This window comes from Macaca nemestrina, chromosome 12 (genome assembly GCF_043159975.1).
Source record: "Macaca nemestrina isolate mMacNem1 chromosome 12, mMacNem.hap1, whole genome shotgun sequence".
NCBI classification, from domain to species: Eukaryota; Metazoa; Chordata; class Mammalia; order Primates; family Cercopithecidae; genus Macaca; species Macaca nemestrina.
This window is the reverse complement of record NC_092136.1, coordinates 86407785-86430169: the sequence shown is the minus strand read 5'-3', so window position 1 is coordinate 86430169 and position 22385 is coordinate 86407785. Positions and strand designations below refer to the sequence as shown.

Genomic DNA, 22385 nt, shown 5'->3' with positions numbered 1-22385 from the left:
TTTTGTTGTGATATTATACTACTATTTTGCAAGATGAAACAATTGGGAGAAACTGGACAAAGAGCTAACTGAATCTCTTGAAGAACTGTACTTCTTACAACTGCATGTGAATCTACAATTATCTCAAAATTAAAAGTTCAACACTTTGTGTTTAAAAAAAAAAAAAAGGAGTCATTCACATGACCACTAGGCATATAAAAGGCTCCCAGGACCATTAGTCATCAGAGAAATACCACTACACACACATTAGAATGGCTAAAATGCCAAGAACTGATAACATAAGTGCTGGTGGGAATGCAGAACAACTGCAATTCTCATACAGCTTTAGGATTAGTTCTCATATATTGCTCATGACAATGTAAAATTGTGGTCACTTTGGAAAACCGGTTGTTTGATAGCATCTAATTAATTGTGTACCTACCCCATAACCCAGTAATTCCACTCCCAGGTATTTACTCAAAAGAAATAAGTGCTTATCAAATCATCAACTATGAAATAGCTCTTTATTTTTATTTTATGTTTAACCTTACATTGAGATAATTATTCATTCTTTATCAAACATCTATACTAATATTTGTATATCAATTAAGAAACAAGTAATGTCTATTTTACAAATTTGTTGTGAAAATTGAATGAGATAATAAAAGGCTTAGCACCATGCTTGGTATACCATAAGTGCTCAAAATATGTTAGCAATTTTAATGTGTTTGAATGACATTAGCTCTATTTGATTAAAATATTATTTCCTATTGTTTTATCAGAATATATTTTATTTCATAATATTATTTCTTCCATTACCTCTGTAGTAACTAAATAATTAAGTTTTAAAAATTAAAAAAAAGAAAGAAATGCTCATGTCTGCCAAAAGACATATTTATAGTATTATCTATAATTACAAATACTGTAACAACCTAAATGTCCATTAACAGTAAAGTACATAAATTGTACATATTTACCATATTGATAGACCAAACTGTACAGTCTATTATGAGAAACAGGAAATATCTAACACAAGACATAGAAAATAACCTAGGACCTTATCATCACTGTACTGTAACCCAGAGCTTCTAACCAAGGTTTACAAGTGGCTAAAATACTGATCCACTCAGTAGTCTAGTTAGCCAGGTCAGACATAAGGTAACAGGGCAGGGTGACCACCACCTCTGTTTTCCCCAGTGTGCCACATATTTTTATCATTTTCTATGTAAACCACAGCACACTACAGCATGAAAAAGGTTAGGAAGCACTAGAGTAAACAAATAACATACCAATAATTGTGTTAGCCATGTAGTAATTATAATAGCACTTGCACTCAAGTATAAAATCATCAGACATCAGATACCTTCAGAAACATCACATTTTATAATCAAAGCGTTTGTAATGTTCATATGCTTTGACCAAATAATTCCACATTCGTTAATTTATTATGAATTTTTCAAACATGCATATAAAGATTTAGCTAAAAAAGGCACATCATCACATCATAACACTATGGTTAAAATACAGATCTGTATTTATGTATTTATAAGACCTGGCTTTAGAAGACTATTTAATGCCCTAGGAAAATGAATCAAAATATATAAAGTGAAAAGACAGATTACAAAAAAAATTTGTAGTGAACATACAGAACAAATACTAGAATGTTATATCTTGATTATCCCTAAATGGTTGATAATAGATTATTTTAATTTTCTTCTTTTCACTTTTGGATATGTTCCAGACTTTCTGCAATAAATATATGTTACAATTTATAATATTGGGGTGACGAGAACAAGTGTGAGAAAGAAGAATTAATTATCGTAGAAACAAATCTCAACAGGGAGTGGAAACAATCAGCATAATACAATACAATTAAGAGATTTTATTTTTAATCTTAACCCCACAACTATTTCTTTTTGTTTTTTTGTTTTTTTTTTTTTTTTTTTTTTTTTGAGACGGAGTCTCGCTCTGTCGCCCAGCCCAGGCTGGAGTGCAGTGGCGCGATCTCGGCTCACTGCAAGCTCCGCCTCCCGGGTTTACGCCATTCTCCTGCCTCAGCCTCCCGAGTAGCTGGGACTACAGGCGCCCACAACCGCGCCCGGCTAATTTTTTATGTATGAAAAATCCTTGTTTAGGTGCTCTTTAGATTTCAGTCTCCTCATTTAGTAAATAAGGAGGTTAAATTAAACAACACAAAGTATTTATTTTCTTTCGACTTCTAAAATTATGTAATTTTTTAAAAATAAATGGGCAGAGTGTGGTGGCTCATGCTTATATCCTAGCACTTTGGGAGGCCGAGGCAGGTGGATCATGAGGTCAGGAGTCCAAGACCAGCCTAGCCAAGACGGTCAAACTATAATAAACAATTTATTTATTTTAAATTATTTATTTATAAAAAATAAATAAATGATATTGGAAGAATTGGACATCTATGCAGGGGGGAAAACGTACTTTCAGTCCTACTTCAAACTATACATAAAAATTAATTTGAAATAAATCATGTACTAAATTTGAAAATTATAAAACAATAAAGTGCCCAGAAAAAGGGGCTGGATGCAGTGGCTCACAACTATAATCCCAGCACTTTGGGAGGTCGAGGCGGGTGGATCATGAGGTCAGGAGTTCGAGACCAGCCTGAGCAACATGGTAAAACACCGTCTCTACTAAAAATACAAAAATTAACCAGGTGTGGTGGCATGCACCTGTAATCCCAGTTACTCAGGAGGCTAAGGCAGGAGAATTGCTTGAACCCAGAAGGCAGAGGCTGCAGTGAGCCAATATCACACCACTGCACGCCATCCTAGGCAACAGAGTGAGACTGTCTCAAGAAAAAAAAAGTACCCAGAAGCAAACATAAGTGAGTATCTTCACAGATATTCCAGGCATGAGTCAAAGGACAGAGGCAGTATTAACCAGAGTTGATGAAACACAAGTATGGAGACCAACCTGACTAATATGATGGGCACAGACTGAAGAGTGATACAAAATTATAAGGTCAGGCCCCCAATTTAGAAGTATCTCTTCATAAGATTATCACTATTAAACATCCATCAGCACTATATACATTCCCTTGTTATTCTCGTTTCTTTCCCCATTTGATTAGTGCTGCACATTTGCCATAGAGATGGTTGACTGTACTGGGATTGCACTTTGTGGCCACGGAATAAAGCTAATTGGCCCTCAAAGGGGCTGACCCACGATCTTAGCCTTCCTAGTACCAAACTCTAAATTAGCAGTCATCGTGAGCCTCCGAGTTTGATCGTTAAACTCTTCCAGAAGAATACATTTCTAAAGGGTGTGATAGTGTGAGAAATCTAGTTTCTTTGGAAAATTAAATAGTTCGCAAATAAGAGTCAATTTTATGTTGTATGTATTTAATCTTTCTTAGAGTAATCTCTAGCAAAAAAAATTATTTCTTTAAGGTAGGGTTTCTCAACCTTGGCACTATTGACATTTTGGGCCAGATCATCTGTTGTGCAGGGCTGTCCTAAGCATTGAAGGATGTTTAGCAGCATCCCTGCTCTCTACTTTCTAAATGGCAATAGAATCCCCCCAGCTGTGATAACCAAAAATGCCTACATTGTTAAATGTCTCCTAGGAGGTAAAATTGTGCCCCTTATTGAGTAAGAACAACTGCCTTAAAGGAAAGAGTATAACAAATTTATATATTTTTAATATGTTAGTTCCAGGATTTTTATTTTATTTTTAAAAAATGCTTATATAGCACTTGTGCCAGGCACCATCCTATATACCATACAAATATCAACTCATTTAATTATCATAACAATCTTTACCCTACAACTATTTCTATGAAAAATCTTTGTTTAGATGCACTTTAGATTTCAATCTCCTCATTTTATTGGGCATCATTTTAATGGGCATGATTTTATTATCCCCATTTTAGAGATAAGAAAATGTTAGTACAGGCCTGGCGTGGTGGCTCACACCTGTAATCCCAGCACTTTGGGAGGCCAAGGCAGGTGGATCATGAAGTCAGGAGATCGAGACCACCTTGGCTAACATGGTGAAACCTCGTCTCTACTGAAAATACAAAAAAATTAGCCAGGCATGGTGGTGGGCACCTGTAGTCCCAGCTACTCAGGAGGCTGAGGCAGGAGAATGGCGTGACCCTGGAAGGCGGAGTTTGCAGTGAGCTGAGATCACGCCACTGCACTCCAGCCTGGGCAACAGAGGGAGACTCCGTCACAAAAAAAAAAAAAAAAAAAAAAAAGGAAGAAGAAGAAAAAGTTAATACAGAGAGATGAAGTTACTCAAGGTGACGTAACTGATAGATGTAGAGCAGGGATTGAAGTCAGGCAAGTGGCTCTTAATTACCAATTGATGTTGAAGTCAAAACACATTCTAAATAAGGAGAATTATCACTTATCCATACTGCATGTTATAAATTTAAACCTGTGACTTATAGCTCCTACAGAAGTTCAAGTTGCTTATTCTCAGAGAAAAACACAAAAACATAGGGCAATTACAACTAAGATATAAAAATGACCTGACTATTCAGAAATGTGGTGATCTAACCTGCAGAAAGACTAAATAAGGCACCCATGATGACTCAGGGGCTAGAAACTGCAGTTCCAGTCTACAAAAAAATAAAGAGGAAAGAAGATGGGAACACAACATTCACAACACTAAATTAGCAAATAAAAAGAATTAATTCCAATAGAAGAGACCAGACAACAACCAGCTGTGCAATTAACTTTACCCTTTTCCTTGTCCAAGATCTATAAAATCTAAACTTTTTTTCTTGTTTTTTTATGTATTTTTATTTTTTTAAATTCAGAGTAATGTTCCATTGCCAAGGCTGGAATGCAGTCGCGCGATTTCGGTCCACTGCAACCTCCACCTCTTGGGTTCAAGAGGCAGGATTCTCCTGCCTCAGCCTCCCAAGCAGCTGAGATCACAGGCATGCGCCACTATGCCCAACTAATTTTTGTATTTTTAGTAGAGACAGGGTTTCACCATATTAGCCAGGCTGGTCTCAAACTCCTGACCTCGTGATCCGTCCACCTTGGCCTCACAAAGTGCTGGGATTACAGGTGTGAGCCACCACGCCCGGCCCCAAAATCTATTAATAGGTACTTTTTAATAAATCTGATAACAAATATAAAGTATTTAGCAGAGTAACCAGCACATAGTAGGCATTTTGAAAATGCTATTTCCTTCACTCTGCAGAATTGCTTCCTGACCCAACCTCAATTCCTTTTTGTGTTGTGCAGGTTTGTTTTATTAAGTGTTAAGAAGAGATTTCTATCTCTGATAATCAGAATATCTGGGAAAGGCCAGGTATGGTGGTTCATGCCTATGATCCCAGAACTTTGGGAGGCTGAGACGGGTGGATCACTTGAGGTCAGGAGTTTGAGACCAGCTCAGACAACATGGCAAAACCTCGTCTCTACTAAAAATACAAAAATTAGCCAGGCGTGGTGGCACACGCCTGTAATCCCAGCTACTCGTGAGGCTGAGGCAGGAGAATCGCAGGAGAATCACTTGAACCTGGGAGGCAGAGACTGCAGTGAGCCATGATCACGCCACTGCACCCCAGCCTAGGCAACAGAGCAAGCCTCCGTCTCAATAAAAAAAATAAAAATAAATTAAAAAAAAGAACTTCAAACAACAGAACTAAAGTAGGATATTCATCCATAGTCAGAAGACCTCTTGTAATTTTTTTCTAAAAATTTTTGGGCTGGGCACGGTGGCTGATGTCAGCACTTTGGGAGGCCTAGGCAGGTGGATCACCTGAGGTCAGGAGTTCAAGATCAGCCTGCCCAACATGGTGAAGCCCCATTTCTATAAAAATACAAAAAATAGCCAGTCATGATGGTGGGCACCTGCAATCTCAGCTACTTGGGAGGCTGAGGCAAGAGAATTGCTTGAATCCAGGAGGCCGAGGTTGCAGTGAGCTGAGATCGCACCACTGCACTCCAGCCTGGGTGACAGAGTGAGACTTCATCTCAAAAATAATTAATTAAGTAAGTTTTTTAAAAAAATTTTAAATAAAAGTTTTCAAAATGCTTTTAAAAAATAAGACCTTGTTTTTAAAAATTATTTATCATAGGCCAAGGCGGATAGATCACTTGAGACCAGGAGTTCAAGCCCAGTCTGGCCAACAAAGCGAAACCCTGTCTCTACTAAAAATACAAAAAATTACCTGAGTGTGGTGGCACACACCTGTAATTCTAGCAACTCAGGAGGCTGAGGCAGGAGGATCACTTGAACCCAGGAGACAGAGGTTGCAGCGAGCCAAGATCACGCCACTGCACTCCAACCTGGGTGACAGAGCAAGACTGTCAAAAAAAAAAAAAAATAGTATAATAAAGGAGGTAGAATTATTTGTTTTAACAAACAAATTTTCCTATATACCATGTTTAATTTTATGCATTAACCTAATTGGGCCAAGGAATGCCTAGACATTTGGTCAAATGATTATTCTGCGTATGTCTATGAGGGTGCTCCTAGGTGAGATTAACATTTGAATCAGTAGACTGTGAAAAACAGACTGCCCTTCCTAATGCGAGTAGGCTTCATCCTCTCGGTTGAAGACCAGAAGAGAACAAAAAACCAAACTCCTCCTCCTGTCTGATTTATTGAGCTAGGACACTGGTATTTTCCTGCCTTCAGACCTGACTGAAACACCAGTTCTTCTTGGGTCTACAGCCTGCTGGCTTTCAGACTGGAACTTACACCATTGTCTCTTCTAGTACTCAGGTCTTTGGACTAACACTGGAATTACACGTTGGCTCTCTGGGTCTCCAGCATGCCAACTGCAGATCTTGGCACTTATGAAGCCTCCAAAATTGTGAGCCAATTTTTTAATTTATACACACATACACACACACACACACACACACACACAGAGGCTTGTGTTTCTCTGAAGAACTCTAATAAGCTTGAGACCAGGAGTTCAAGACCAGTCTGGCCAACAAAGCGAAACCCTGTCTCTACTAAAAATACAAAAAATTACCTGAGTGTGGTGGCATACACCTATAATTCTAGCAATCTCAACTGCTTCCAACATCTTTATTTTTAAGGTTAGAATCATTAGCTACAAAAGCCAAATATAAACATCTCAAACAAAATGACAAGAAACCAAGTATCCTAGACCAATATTTACCTATCTTCTTACAGTTTTTAAAGCTTTTATATGTGCACTCTCTCTCATGATTCCCACAGCAAGCCATGAAGTTAAGGCAGGATTCTCTTCTATTCATAAATGAAGAAATTGCATCATAAATCGCAAAGCAAAACAAAAACTCGTATCTTGTAACTCACAACCAGTGCATTACACCATGCTGCCCCCAACAGATACAAGAACCAGCTTATTAAAAACAAAACAAGCCAAAAAACTGGGGCAACTTGTTAATAATATATGTGGAAAGATACAAGCAATCTTCAAAAGTTTTCCATGATTATATTGTAAAGCCTCCCTATAATGAAAATCATACTATCAAACTTTAGCGATGACCATTAAGCCTTACATACCTTACCTGTAATAGCCTTCCTCTCCTACATTTTCAATTTTTTACATAAAAGTTGAGATAGGCTTTCAAGATAAACATAAAAATAAACTTAAGTTACAACACTGAAACAAAACGTGATCAGGAACAAGACTCAGATTGAGCCCTGCATATATTATACTCATGTTCAAAACTGAGTAATACCAGCCGGGCGTGGTGGCTCACGCCTGAAATCCCAGCACTTTGGGAGGCCAAGGCAGACGGATCACAAGGTCAGGAGATTGAGACCAACCTGGCTAACACGATGAAATCCCGTCTCTACTAAAAATACAAAAAATTAGCCGGGCATGGTGGCGAGCGCCTGTAGTCCCAGCTACTGGGGAGGCTGAGGCAGGAGAATGGCATGAACCCGGGGGGTGGAGCTTGCAGTGAGCTGAGATCATGCCACTGCACTCCAGCCTGGGCGACAGAGCAAGACTTCGTCTCAAAAAAAAAAAAAAAAAAAAAACTGAGTAATGCCAGTATTTTTGTAATATAAAGCCTTGAAAACACACACCTGTCACTTCAACTTTCAGTGATATAACTCACATGCAGCACGACAACTTTAAACCTAACCACTCTTTCATACCCTGCCATCTTCTGCATACTTAAGCACAAATATCATGGACTCTAATGCGAAATACTTTAAATAATGGGAAAAAACCTAATATATTTCTAATTGAACAACAATATTCAGATGAAAAACAGAAAGTATACATATTTGTTGCAGTCTCATTAAGAATACTGGGTGATAAATTGGGTGAATATCGGGTAATGAATTGAATCCTTTAAACAGAACACATGAACACTAAGAGTTTAAGCCCTGGAAGTAAGGATGATTTGAGAAAGAGAAGAAATCACAGATAACAGTAACTATCTTGACTAAAAAATAACAACTGTCTCACTATTTGTTGATACATAAATTCCATTAAAAAGAAGATAAAGCCAACATTAAAAGGTTTAAACTGCACTTCAACTCATTCATATTAAAGTCTAATAATTAATTAGTCTGTCAACCATTTGATGGATATAAAATCCTTTACTATTCTTTGATAGGGTAACCCTAACCACCTACCTGAACCAGAAAAGAAATCTAATCATGAAATTTAACCATGGGAAAAAGAGAAAAGAGCGCAGAAAAAGAAAACTTTAAAAAGATGCTTGCCCAGGCACAGTGGCTCACACCTGTAATGCCAGCTCTTTGGGAGGCAGAGGTGTTAGAGGCGCTCGAGCCAGAGAGACTCCATTTTGAGTGAGAGCTAGGAAAATGAGGCTGAGACCTGCTGGGCTGCATTCTCAGAAAATTAGGCATTCCTAGCCTCTAGATATTTACGGTTAAAGGAACAAATTAATAACATTTACAAAAACAGACCCAGACTTGGGAGTGTCCACATATCCCAATATCTGAAGAACAAAGGCATTCCTAATTTTGCTTTAACAATATCAATTCTTGCAAAATATAGTAATTAAGAAAATTAATCCTTTATCACAACACAAACCCTTGTAGCAGTGCACATCTCCCCATATATACAGGCATTATACCTAGGGTGGATGCGTTCCTCTTCTGACTTTGAGGAATGTCCTACTCTGTCTATGGAGTAGCTGTCCTTTCACCACTTTACTTTCTTAATAAACTTGCTTTTGCTTTGCACTGCGGACTCACCCTGAATTCTTTCTTGTGTGAAATCCAAGAACCCTCTCTTGGGGTCTAAATCAGGATCCCTTTCCTGTAACAGAGGCGGGTGGATCACTTGAGATCAGGAGCTCAAGATCAGCCTAACCAACATGGTGAAACCCCATCTCTACTAAAAATACAAAATTAGCCAAGCACGGTGACACACACTTGTAGTCCCAGCTACACAGGAGGCTGAGGCAGGAGAATCACTTGAACCCAGGAGGTGGAGGTTGGCATGAGCCGAGATTGTGCTATTGCACTCCAGCCTAGGCAACAAGAGCTAAACTCCATCTCAAAAAAATAAAAATAAAAAAAAGATGGTTAACTTCTCAGACTTCACAATTTTGTCTAAAACAATCTCAACTTACCCTTAAATGGGGTAAGACAAATAGAAGTTATTCAAATAGTTTTTCTAACATTCGTAATTGAAAATTTCTGACTACTATAATTTAAAACAGATTTTATTAGAAGGAAGGTTCAGTTTCAGAGCATTTGTTAATCGAGGTATTTGTAGGCAGTACAGTTTTTTTTTTTTTTTTTTTTTTTTTTTTGAGACAGAGTCTCGCTTTGTCACCCAGACTGGAGTGCAGTGGCGCGATCTCAGCTCACTGCAAGCTCCGAGGCCTCCCGGGTTCACAACATTCTTCTTCCTCAGCCTCCCAAGTAGCTGGAACTACAGGTGCCCGCCACCACACCCAGCTAATTTTTTGTATTTGAGACGGCGTTTCACCATGTTGGCCAGGATGGTCTCAATCTCCTGACCTCGTGATCCACCCGCCTCGGCCTCCCAAAGTACTGGGATTACAGGCGTGAGCCATCGCGCCTGGCAGCAGTAAAGTTTTCTTACTGCCTTTGACTTCAAGGTAAGCAAAGGCCAAATTCTTGACCAGAGTACTGGATTCGTGAAATTGTCACATAAACTCTTTTTCTATAAAGTAATGGCTTCTTATTTCTCTTGATTTCCTCACGTTAAAATTTGGGTTTTGTGCCATAAATGTTAAACCTAATATATGTTCACTTTATATATATTCATATAATCACCATGTCACTTCCTTAGGAAAGGCTTCCCAAACCCTCTACACTAGAATAGATCCTCTTGTAAACAGCCTAGTAACACTCCGTATGTCTTCTTAATAGCACTTATCACAGATAATTTTGTGTGCATTTATTTTGAGTTTATCTTCCCCCTTCACTGTTAACCTCCATGTTCCCCTCACTCCAGTATTGCTTACTCTCATGTAATATTTGATGAATGAAATAAGGGTAGAAAAGAGACAGTGAAAGGAAATGAAGATTCAGAGTAAATACAGTTATATTACACTCCACGGGCTCTAAATGCAGCTAGGGGCACAGTGAAATTCGGCTGGTTCTGGTTAATTCAGTGCCTCCTATGCTTGCGAGTTTCTGACATGCGGGTCTGAAAAAAAAATAGTCCCGTGTGTATTTCCTTCAAGGTTTAAAAATTGAAGCTAATCAGAACAAGCCTCCCTTCATCACTGCCAAGAGGTGCAGAATCTTTCAAGGAAACTCCCAAAGTGAATTAATCACAATCCAAACCCCCAAAATCAAGTAAGAATCAAGAAACCAAAGCAACCTGACAAATCCAATGAGTCAAAAGACTATACAAAATAAATGAAAGTTGAAAAAATTCAGCATTCTTATAAAAGGAACATGCTCAAATTTGATGATACTTGATTTAGCACTCTTCCTTAATACTTTTCTTTCATATATAAATTATTTTAGGTCCATTTAAGGTCCATTTCCTTTTTTTTTTTTTTTTTTTTTTGAGACGGACTCGCGCTCTGTCGCCAGGCTGGAGTCCAGTGGCGCAATCTAGGCTCATTGCAACCTCCGCCTCCAGGTTCCAGTGATTCTCCTGCCTCAGCCTCCCTAGTAGCTGGGACTACAGGCACGTGCCAAGGTGCCCGGCTAATTTTTGTATTTTTAGTAGAGATGGGGTTTCACCATGTTGGCCAGACTGGTCTCAAACTCCTGACCTCAGGTGATTCGCCCAGTTTGGCCTCCCAAAATGCTGGTATTACAGGCGTAAGCCAACCCGCCCAGCCACTAAATATTTTTCAATACTCCTATGAGCCAAGTTAGTTAAAATCTTCTTTAATTTATTTCAATTATTGATTCCCCTCAAGTATAATTATGAGGAAGACAGAGCCTCACATATAGTATATAAGATCAATTCACCATACTAACTTGACTAATTAATTATTCAGGGTCACTAACAAATACTTATTAACTATATTCCTAGTATCCAAAGATAAAACAGATTCATTTCCTATTACCTGAAGGAAAAAATACACAAACCTCAATCACAATATTGCTTAAGAGCATATCAATGAGTAGAAAGAAAACTAAGATTAGTGATTAATTAAAAGGTAATTTAAAAGTTTAACCTACGGTCAATAGAGATTTGAATTAAGTCTTTAATACAGTACTGTATTATGTACTAGATTACGATAATGGAAGAATAATAAATCTAAAATATTATAAAACCCTTAATCATCAAACCATCGACCACTATTAGGCATTCTATGTGCCCAGTTTAAGTCCTTGGGGATGAAAACATAATTCTCATTCACTATACTATAAAAGTAATGGAAGTAACTGTAATGTAAGAAATTGTACTGACATTTTCAAAAGACTTTCTTAAAACTATTTTATTTAGTTCTTTATTAAACCATCACTTTAATTAACTCCCCTTCCCTAATTACCACCCATCACCTGCCTATCACCTAAGTACTCAATAACTAATAAGATAATTAACAAATGATCAATCTATTGTCAAGGTCTTACCACATTTTTTACTTCCAAAGCTTATACAGATAGATTTATACAACATAAGTCTGTGTTCCAGCCTTTCAATCCACATCGTCTTTTCATAATCAAGAAAAGAAAGTATCCATATACTTGCTTACGCACAAATTGAGGCACGAATTTTTTTCTCGAAGTCATAACTCATAAAACAAGAGTTATCTTTTATGTATTCCATAGAAATATGCATTTTTTTTTTTTTACAATCTGGCTGTTGTACAATTTAAGATATTCCCCAGAAATCAAGAGCTTTGGAGACCATGGAATTGTAAATCTGTGCATAATCCCCCTTGATTTTTGCTTGAGACCTATTTTATGGGGGTGTAAATAAGGGGCTCACTTTATCTTTCTATTCAATAACTAAACGATTTTTACATTACATTATCACGTAATGTTTCCAATGAAAAGCAGATATATAAGACCTCTTTTATAGGCTCCAGAAAATACCCCTGATAAAAAAAATCTTCCTTCTTGTTGGGACTCAGAATACAACACCCCAAAATGAAGGCCTCAGAAGCAGCCTTAGAAGCAGAATTTTTTTCCTGACCTTCTCCTGCTCTCCTGTCTCCTAGTCCCATTCTCCTCTGAGCTAGCCTTAGAAACTAGAATTTTCCGCAAGGCAGGTCATAAAAACCAGAACCTATTTTCCCCAAAGCCAGCCAGAAAATCTTAAAATATCATACTAACTTTCCCTTCGCCTTTCCATGTAAAAACTGGCCATAAAGAAACTATCTGACCTACCTTGTTTGACTGTAAGTCATAAGCCCCCATTCCAGAGAGGGTCCTACTCCACACCCAAAAGAAAAGAATGAATGCTCAGAGAGGTCAAGAAGAATCTAGACAGACAGGCCTTGCTTCCCCAATCAGTCTATTAGCATTAGCATTATTGTCCAATCACATTTCTACATAGCTATCTATACTTTGTTGAACATAAGCATAAAAACAGATAATTTCCCCTGTATTTTGGGGTCTTCATTCTGAAGGCTCCCGTGTATACATGTTAAATAAATTGGTACATGCCCTTTCTCCTATTAATCCATCTGCCTCCTGTCAGTGATTTTTGGTGAACCTTCAGAGGGCCAAGGGGAAAGCTCTCCATTGGTCCCTACACCAGCTTACCTTTGGAGCTTCTCCATTTCTAGCAATAATGGCAATTGCAACAATCTGACTTGACAGCCTAGAAGTATAAACAAGTCCTCACACTGCCCCAATATCCTTGGTCTCTACGTCCTGTTCATTCTGCCTGCAAAATGCCTCTAGAACTGCCCTTTCATTTTCTCTGGCAGACCTGCCAAATATCTCTTCACTCCTGCACTATTCATGAGTTCATTCATTCATACCTTCACTCATTTAGACACATACTAAGCATTTAATGAGGTACTACACGAGTCTAAACACAAACCACTGTTTTAACAGGAGATGGAGACACAGATCATAATTAATGCACTATTATCCTATTTAACTCCTCACAACAGACCTTAAAAAATGGATATAATCATCTTCTGCAAAGCAAGGAGACTAAGGCTCCATGCAATTCAATAATTTTTCTAAAGATCCTATTGATAGTAAATTGCAGGGTGAGATTCCACAGGAGTTCTGACTCTTTATACCACTTAGTGAATCTACTGCATCAATTTCTCAAACATCTTTCCTATCTAGTCTTCCCAGTGTTACCATATTTAGCATCTGAAAGCATTATTTTGTACTTACAACCCCTTTGTTTAAAAAAAAAAAAAAAAACTCAATAGCATGCACACAAAAAAACCCTCAATGGTTCCTTTAGCCTGTCCTTCAGTCTGACTTTCAGTCAAAAAAAAAAAAAACATGAGAACTGAATCCTGTCTTTTTCCTTACTAGATTTAAATCTTGTGAATCACTTAATGTCTCTAACCTTCAGTTGTCTTACCTATAAAACGGGGATAAGAAGCTGGAGTTGTGTAAGGGTTAAAAAAGATGTTAAGGACTAAGCACATAATAAACATAAGTTGTTATCGTTCACAACTCCTGTATGCAAACATTCTGTTATAGACAATATATGCATTGCCTCTCTTACGAAACCACTTAGTTTTCTGCCTCAGTTTACATTATCCTCCCTCCTCTCCATTAAGAATAGGTATGCTATAAATATCTACTGTATGAATCAATGTCTGTACAGCCTTATACTTAAGGCACAAGTCAAGGACCACTTACTTCAAGAGGCTTCCCCTACCCATCTTCCATGAACTTCACTCTTAAGTGCCACCAGAGAAGGGAGGAAGAAAAATATGCATAATTATTCAAAACCTATGATAAACTAGATGTGATACATCATCAATGCACTATTTCATATAATTCTCAAAAAGATAAAGTAACATATATAAAGTCAAACAGCTGATAAATGAAGAGCTGAGATTCAAACCCTGATACCCCAATCCCTTTTTTTTGTTTGTTTGTTTTGTTTTGTGACAGAGTTTTGCTCTTGTTTCCCAGGCTGGAGTAAAATGACGCAATCTCAGCTCACTACAACCTCCGCCTCCCAGATTCAAGTGATTCTCCTGCCTCAGCCTCCCAAGTAGCTGGGATTATAGGCATGTGCACCACGCCCAGCTAATTTTATATTTTTAGTAGAGATGGGGTTTCACCATATTGGTCAAGTTGGCTGGTCTCGAACTCCTGACCTCAGGTGATCCACATGCCTTGGGCTCCCAAAGTGCTGGGATTACAGGCGTGAGCCACCGCACCCCGCCTGATCCCTTTTTAAAGCCCAATTTCTTTCCACCACACCACCTTGCATCTTAGTACATGGGGGTATACATTTAATCAACTATCCAACACTTACAAAGAAAACAGCTATATGCTCCAAGTAGCACCACCCACACCTACATGGATAACTGAAACAAAACTGTCACGAAATAATGCTTATCCTTAGTATGCACAATGTGTTCTAACATTTTTTATTTTCTTCCATTTCACTTAATATAAAATAAAATGCTATTCAGTTCCCACTAATTTTATTTCACAACTACTGATGAGTAGCAACCCAAATTTTCATATACACAGATGTAAGGGTACAAGGCCACATGAGATGGAAAATTTATCCTCAATAAGTACTTAATCTTGTTGGAGATATAGTAGTAAAACACAACTCCTTTCCTGAACACCCCCAACCTACCTTGTTAGAGTAGGAGTAGGAGAACCTATGCTCCTGTTGTTGCCCTGAACTTCCCTATCATAGACTATAATCCATAAATTGTCTAAGCTATTGATATAACAAGTATCAGGCATTCAACAAATATTTGTTAAGTGAATGAATTAATGAATGAAAAGTGCTATGGATTTTCAAAGGGAGAAGTAGACAGCATAAACTCTCTTTCCACCTATATCATAATCCTCTGAGGGCAGGAACAATCTTTTCTATAGTTGTGCATCAAGAGCTCAATAATGTTTGTAGATGTTTTATTTTTTACACATCTGAGCCTTATGCATTGAGCTGTGGTTGCACCACTGCACTCCAGCCAGAATGGCAATGCAACAAGACCGTATATCCAAAAAGAAAAAGGAAAAATCTGAGACATACGCTGGCCACAGTGAATGTGGAAAAGCAGATAAACATGAATCTTTGCCAAAGAAAATCGAGGAAAAAATTTCCAGCTCCAATAATAATTATTGGCCTCTACTCTAGATCTTTATTATTCAAAGTGCAGCCCCCATCATCAGCATTACCACGAGTTTGTTAGGAAAGCAGAGGTTCAGGCCCCACCGGGACCTCATGAATTAGAACTCCCATTTTAACATAATCCTCAGAGGATTCCTAACATACATGAAAATTTGAGAAGCATCAGTCTATACAATAAAAATGAAATGGATGCCTGCAACCTCCGACAAAGTCATCACCTTCTCCTGTGTTACCTCTGAAATACATAATCAGACTTTTCAAGAAGTACTACAGATACAGCCATGACACACTTTCAGGAACATTAGGGTATAAATCTAAATTACTTCAATGAGAAATAATAATTGATCATCTGCTGAATATCGAAATTCTTAGAAGACATACAAAAAATATGATCTGTCTTCTTAGGACACAAACTCTGTAAGGCAAGAAAACGAGACAATGCACTTCAATGGCCAAAGTAATAATAAATCTTTAATATCAAGGATAAGGTTATTGAAAAAAAGATTTTGGCGAGAACATTGAAGAGCATCTTTAATAGTCCTCAGGGTTACATATACATATTGCCAAATATTTCCTATTAATTGGCCCGTATGTAAAGCTGTGTAAAAGGTCCTAGGTGACACAAAGTCAGATGTCCTAACCAAGTTCACTCACTGAAAGACTGGCATCACCCTTTAAATCACCACACACAATCTCAACCCAGGAGTCTGTTCTGTGAACTTGCAAAAACACTTGCAAAACCCCAAATCACAATCCTACCATCTCAAAACTGAGTCAAGATCTGAGGCCACAGGGACTTCAGGGTCAAATATGCCTTCTTCATTTAAAAAAAAAAAAAAAAGGCAAAATAAAACAGGGGAAACCAGATGAGGAAAGCTTGCAGGTACTTCTCATAGCCTCGCTGACCTACAAATACCTCTCCATCACAAGGCAGGCCAGAGGAAAATAACGCTGGTCTTTGAATTAACGTTTTTAAGTGTCCTCAACTTAATTCTAAAAGTTGGGAGCCCATCCTCTTCCTAGCAACAGGCATTCAGATGACAGCTCAACCTGTAATTCCCCTCCTCCTTCTCCCTTGCAGGGATTGGTATATCCTCCCCAAGCGACCTCCGCCTTCCCCCCACCGGCCCCCCAAAACACTCCGACCCCTCCAAAAGAGAGCCCGACACAAGGCAAGTCCCCCAGAGCCCCTCGGGATCACCAACTGCAGCCCCTGGCCCATCCTCCACATTAAACTCGCCCTGCGGGAGGGGTGACGGGTCTCACCAAGTACAGAGGAGCATAGATCTTCAGGGACTCCTCCAGGGCGCCCCCGGTGATCTGCAGGAAGGAGACCCGGCAGGAAGGGTGCCAAGTGTGGCCAATCTCATAGCAGTTATGAGGGATGGACTTGCTGAGGGCCGCCATGACGAGGAACAGCGCGGAGGAGACGGGAGGGGGAGAGCCTGCGCCCTGCAGGGAGGGGCGCCAGAGCCCAGCCGCCAGCCTCTTGCCCGGCCAGCAGCCGGAGGCGCGGAATGGAGGGGAAAGGTCACGAGAGCGGGGTTACTCTGGGCCAAAGTCCTCGGATGTTGAGCGCTCGGCGTATCGCAGCTTAAGGGGGCGGGACGTGCACCGGGAGGCGGAGAGAGGCGGCGCGTGCGCGCTCCCTCAAGAGGCCTTCCGCTGGGGCGCGCTCCCGCGCGGCGGCGCAGCTGGGTGAGCGGAGGTAGAATGGATCTTCGCCCCCAGAGCCGAGGCTGTAAGCGAGGGAGCGCAGCTCGGGGACGCGCCGCCTCCCCACCCCCGCAATGCCGTGCCAGGCTCCGGGGCGCGAGCGCTCTGGCAGGTGCGCAGTAGGAGGTGGCTTGGGTCAAATTGTGCTTCAGCTTCCAACGCCAAGCCAAGTAGAGCGGAGGGGAGTGGAAGAAAGGGATTAAATGAAATGTCTTTGTTGGGAGCCGCTGGAGGAAGAGGGTTGCCAGAGGAATGCCTGAGACAAACGTCCTCCCCAGCACTACGAGCTCGCCTTCCCGAGAGCCCCAGGTAATAAACAGCTACGGCTGCCCGCCAGTTGCAACTGAACTGCCCGCAGGTGCTGGGCTTTCCAAGCTCTGTGGTACCTGGGAAGGCTTGAAAAGTCTCAGCTATGCTCACACCCCGACCGTGTGTGGGGAAGGGCAATAGGTGATCCAGTCCAAACCTTACGCCATGGAGCAATCCTGTCTACAGCATCCTTGATAGGTGCTTGTCAACCAAACACCACACACAGTAGAGGCGGCAGTCGTGTGTTAGAACGCAGACCTGGGTAGGGAGCTTGGCCAACAATTAGCAAGACAAGGGTCGTGTGTTGCTTGAGTCATATAACCCCTCAGTCAATTTCCTCGCATATAACAAACCTACCAGTTTCTTTGGAATTCTAAATTCCATAGTCTCTTAAAGCAGAAACGAACTACCTTTAGAAGAATTGCATTCTAATCTCCTAGTCTTCATTCATTCATCTACAAATATTTACTGAGTCATTACTATTTTCCAGGCACTGTGCTAAGGAAACAAACAGAAACAAGAGACACGACAAGGTATTTATTTTCGCGAAACTAGCATTCTAGAGGGAGAAGACAGCAAATAAGAAAGAAAACTGAACAAGATAATATCAGATAGGTGTAGTTGTCTGAACAAAATAAAAGAGAAATACTCAGATGAAAAGTCCAAAACAACAATGGCAAAAAGATAAAAGTGTCTTTCTCTCAGGTAAAGGTAGGCAGTCCTAGAATAAAATGGTGGCTCCATAACGATTAGGGAATCCCAGCCTCTGTGACAGTTTGCTATGCCATCTGCTACCTGTGATTTCCACCCTGACTTAGAAAATAACTCTGTCACCTAACATGACATCAACATGCTGGTCAGGAAGACCAGCAAAAGGGGAAGAGAGGCCAGGCACGGTGGCTCACACCTGTAATCCTAGTACTTTGAGAGGCTGAGGTGGGTGGACCACTTGAGGTCAGGAGTTTGAGACCAGCCTGGCCAACATGGTGAAACCCCGTCTCTACTAAAAATACAAAAATTTGCTGGAAGTGGTGACGCGCTCCTGTAATCCTAGCTACTCAGGGGCTGAGGCAGAAGAATCGCTTGAACCCAGGAGGCAGAGGTTGCAGTGGGCCAAGATCACACCACTGCACTCCAGCCTGGGTGACAGAGAGAGACTCCGTCTCAAAAAAAGGGGGGGGGGGGGTCAGGGGAGAGAAGGGCATATTTCCTCTTTTTAAGAAAACTTCCCAGAAGATCCATACAAACTACTGCGACTTACGTTCCTTGGACAAAGCTTGATCACATGGCCACACTTCATTGCAAGAGAGGATGGCAAATACAATCTTTTTTAACTAATTGGACAAATACCCAGCTAACATTTGAGGTTTTATTACTGAGCAAAATGGAAAAAAACAGATATTAGAGGCAACTAGCAGTGTCTGCCGTAGTTCTATGCTCTGGCTACCCAAATATCCGGGCATATCATTCTTTCTACAGACAGATATACCTTCCCTTTTCCAAGGAAGACTACCTAAAATCCCATCCAGTTGCTGAATCCTAGCCAAAGTCCAGAATATTCCTGAGGACCAGATGCAGATCTCAAAGTTATCCTCCCCCTCAACACATCCAACATACAATGGTAGAATAGGAACAAGATAATCACAATTTTTTTCAAATCTCCAATTCAGAAACTAAGAAGATCAAAAACACAGCATAAACTTACCCAAAAAATTACAGAAATACCAGTGCAGGCTTATTTTTTTCAGTAATCCATTCCTGAAAAAATATGATCCTTCCACAAGAAAATGCTAAATAGCAACTTAGTTTTAAATGGGAAAAAATAAAATGCATTACATATCAACCAAAAAATTCTTAAGTATTTAAAATATAGTATCAAATATTAACAAAAAATATCATGTTAAGATGTACAATAGTACACAAATAACATCTTATTCACCAAACAATTAATATGGACTGGGCACGGTGGCTGACGCCTGTAATCCCAGCACTTTGGGAGGCTGAGCTTGGTGGATCACCCGAGGTCACAAGTTCAAGACCAGCCTGGCCTATGGTGAAACCCCATCTCTACTAAAAATACAAAAAGTAGTCAGGCATGGTGGTGGACACCTGTAATCCCAGCTACTCAGGAGGCTCTGACAGGAGAATCACTTGAACCTGGGAGGCGGAGGTTGCAGTGAGCCAAGATGGCACCACTACACTCCAACCTGGGCAACATAACAAGACTCCGTCTCCAAAAAAAAAAAAAAAAAAAAATTGTTAACTCTCAGTTGTTTCTGAATGTAATAGCACAATACAGCTTGCATGCCTGATAATAAACAATATGTTTACTATGTGGGCCCAGCAATTACACATTAATAAATAAGGAAAACTTAAAATTACAGTTAAAACCAGGTAGTTTCTTTTAGTTAACTGTCTTTTGTTTGAGACGTGGTCTCTCCTGCCCAGGCTGAAGTACAGTGGCACAATCATGGCTCACAGCAGTCCATATCTCTTGGGCTCAGGAGATCCTCCTGAATCAGCCTCCTGAGTAGCTGGGACCACAAGTACACCACCACACCTGGCTAATGTTTTTAAATTATTTGTAGAAATGGGGTCTCCCTATGTTACCGAGACTACTCTTGAACTCTCTTGGCTCAAGCTGTCCACCCATCTCAGCCTCCCAAAGTGCTGGGATTACAGGTGTGCACCAACACACCTGGTCCTAATTAACTGTTAAATAGAGACTTGAAGCATAAAGAAATTTGAGAAAAACGGAATGGTGCCAAGGAGGACAAAGCTGATGAGTTGGGTGGCAAATGAGGTGATTTCAGGGAAACTCCCAAGTTCAAAAGAAAGGACAACTCTTATCTTTTCTAGTGCTGCTATGCAGATTCCAAAATACGAAGGCATTGATAAATCCTCAGGGGAGATGATTTATGCTTTAGGATGCAAAACAAATTGCAAAAAGGAGTAGTATGCAGTAAACCAGTAGCTTACATTTGTAAATTTCTTTATATGGTATTATAAGATATAGCAGGCTGTTTTTTAAAAGAAAGCCTTCCCATCATGTCACCATTAAGTTTAAAGATAATGTTGTGTCCAGAATTGGTGGGTTCTCGATCTCACTGACTTCAAGAATGAAACCACAGACCCTCATGGTGAGTGTTTCAGTTCTCCAAGATAGTGTGTCTGGAGTTCGTTCCTTCTGATGTTCGGAGGTGTTCGGAGTTTCTTCCTTCTGGCAGGTTCTCAGTCTCACTGGCCTCAGGACTGAAGCTGCAGACCTTCACAGTGAGTGTTACAGCTCATAAAGGCCCTGCGGACCCAAAGAGCAAAAGAACAAACCTTCCACACTGTGTAAGGCGACCAGACCAGGTTACCACCGACTGATTCCTGCAGCCTGCTTTTATTCCTTTGTCGGGCCCCACCCACATCCTGCTGATTGGTCCATTTACAGAGAGCTGATTGGTCCATTTTACAGAGCGCTGATTGGTCCATTTTGACAGAGTGCTGATTGGTGCATTTGCAATCCCTGAGCTAGACACAGAGTGCTGATTTGTGCGGTTACAATCCTTTAGCTAGACACAAAGTGCTAGCCAGAAAGGTTCTCCAAGTCCCCACTAGGTTAGCTAGATACAGAGTACTGATTGATGTATTTACAAACCCTGAGCTAGACAGAGTGCTGATTGGTGCGTTCACAGTCCTCCAGCTAGAGACACAGAGTGCTAGACAGAAAAGTTATCCAAGTCCTCATTAGGTTAGCCAGATACTGAGTACTGACTGGTGTATTTATGAACCTTGAGCTAGACACAGGGTGCTGATTGGTGTATTTACTATCCCTTAGATTGTAAGAGTGAGGCTCCAGCATGGCAGGATGCAGGTCCTGAGCTCTGCCCTGCAGGGAGGCAGCTGAGGCCCAGTGAGACATTGATGGCAGCGTGGTGGGCGGGCACTGCTGGGGGACCCCGCACACCCTCTGCAGCTCCTTGCCAGGGTGCTAAGCCCCTCACTGCCCTTGGCCGGCAACGCCAGCCGGCCACTCCGAGTGCGGGCAGCCGAGCCCACGTTCACCCGGAACACTCGCTGGCCCACGAGCACTGTGGGCAGCCCTGGTTCCCACCCGCAGCTCTCCCTCCACACCTCCCCTCAAGCAGAGGGAGCAGGCTCAGCCCCCAGCCAGCCCAGAGAGGGGCTCCCACAGTGCCATGGCAGGCTGAAGGGCTCCTCAAGCGCCACCAGAGTGGACGCCAAGGCGGAGACACCGGGAGCAAGGGCTGCTAGCACGTTGTCACCTCTCAATGTTAAACATTGCATCTGCATGGGTTATTCATTCTTTTAGGCTGGCTATGACAGTGGTTTGATTGGATACTTTCTGGGGGCTTCATTGTTTCTTCTTTTTCATTAAGAAAAGGCGAGGAGGGCTTTAGCGTTCATCAACAAGGTGAAGCAAAGAATTTCTCTAGGCCAGGTGCAGTGGCTCATCCCTGTTGTAATCCCAGCACTTTGGGAGGCTGAGGCATGCAGATCACGAGGTCAGGAGATCAAGACCATCCTGGCTAACAGAGTGAAACTCCTTCTCTACTAAAAAAAAAAAAAATACAAAAAATTAGCCGGGCGTGGTGGCGAGTGCCTGAAGTCCCAGCTACTCAGGAGGCCAAGGCAGGAGAATGGCGTGAACCCTGGAGGCAGAGCTTGCAGTGAGCTGAGATCGGGCCACTGCACTCCAACCTGG

The 22385-nt window shown here is 40.8% G+C and overlaps 1 protein-coding gene across 6 annotated transcripts in view; it reads right to left on the bottom strand.

Annotated features, from left to right (window-relative positions):
- LOC105468879 (transmembrane protein 135) overlaps nucleotides 1-22385 on the bottom strand; it is a 348642-nt gene that overhangs the window by 245471 nt on the left and 80786 nt on the right. For 2 of the 6 annotated variants that reach the window (XM_071075406.1, XM_071075405.1), the window contains exons 1-2: nucleotides 16913-17020; nucleotides 6166-6281 (exon numbers count right to left, since the gene is read on the bottom strand). The exons of 1 other annotated variant lie outside the window; for it this stretch is intronic. Coding sequence is in view for 2 of the 5 variants with exons in the window: in XM_011719356.3 (XP_011717658.2) it covers nucleotides 16913-17053 (141 nt within the window). In the remaining 3 variants the exon portion in view is untranslated. Of the gene's footprint in view, nucleotides 1-6145; nucleotides 6282-16912; nucleotides 17254-22385 lie in introns of those variants that run through there. 3 more of the 6 variants (XM_011719356.3, XM_011719358.3, XM_071075404.1) reach the window with 2 other exon arrangements.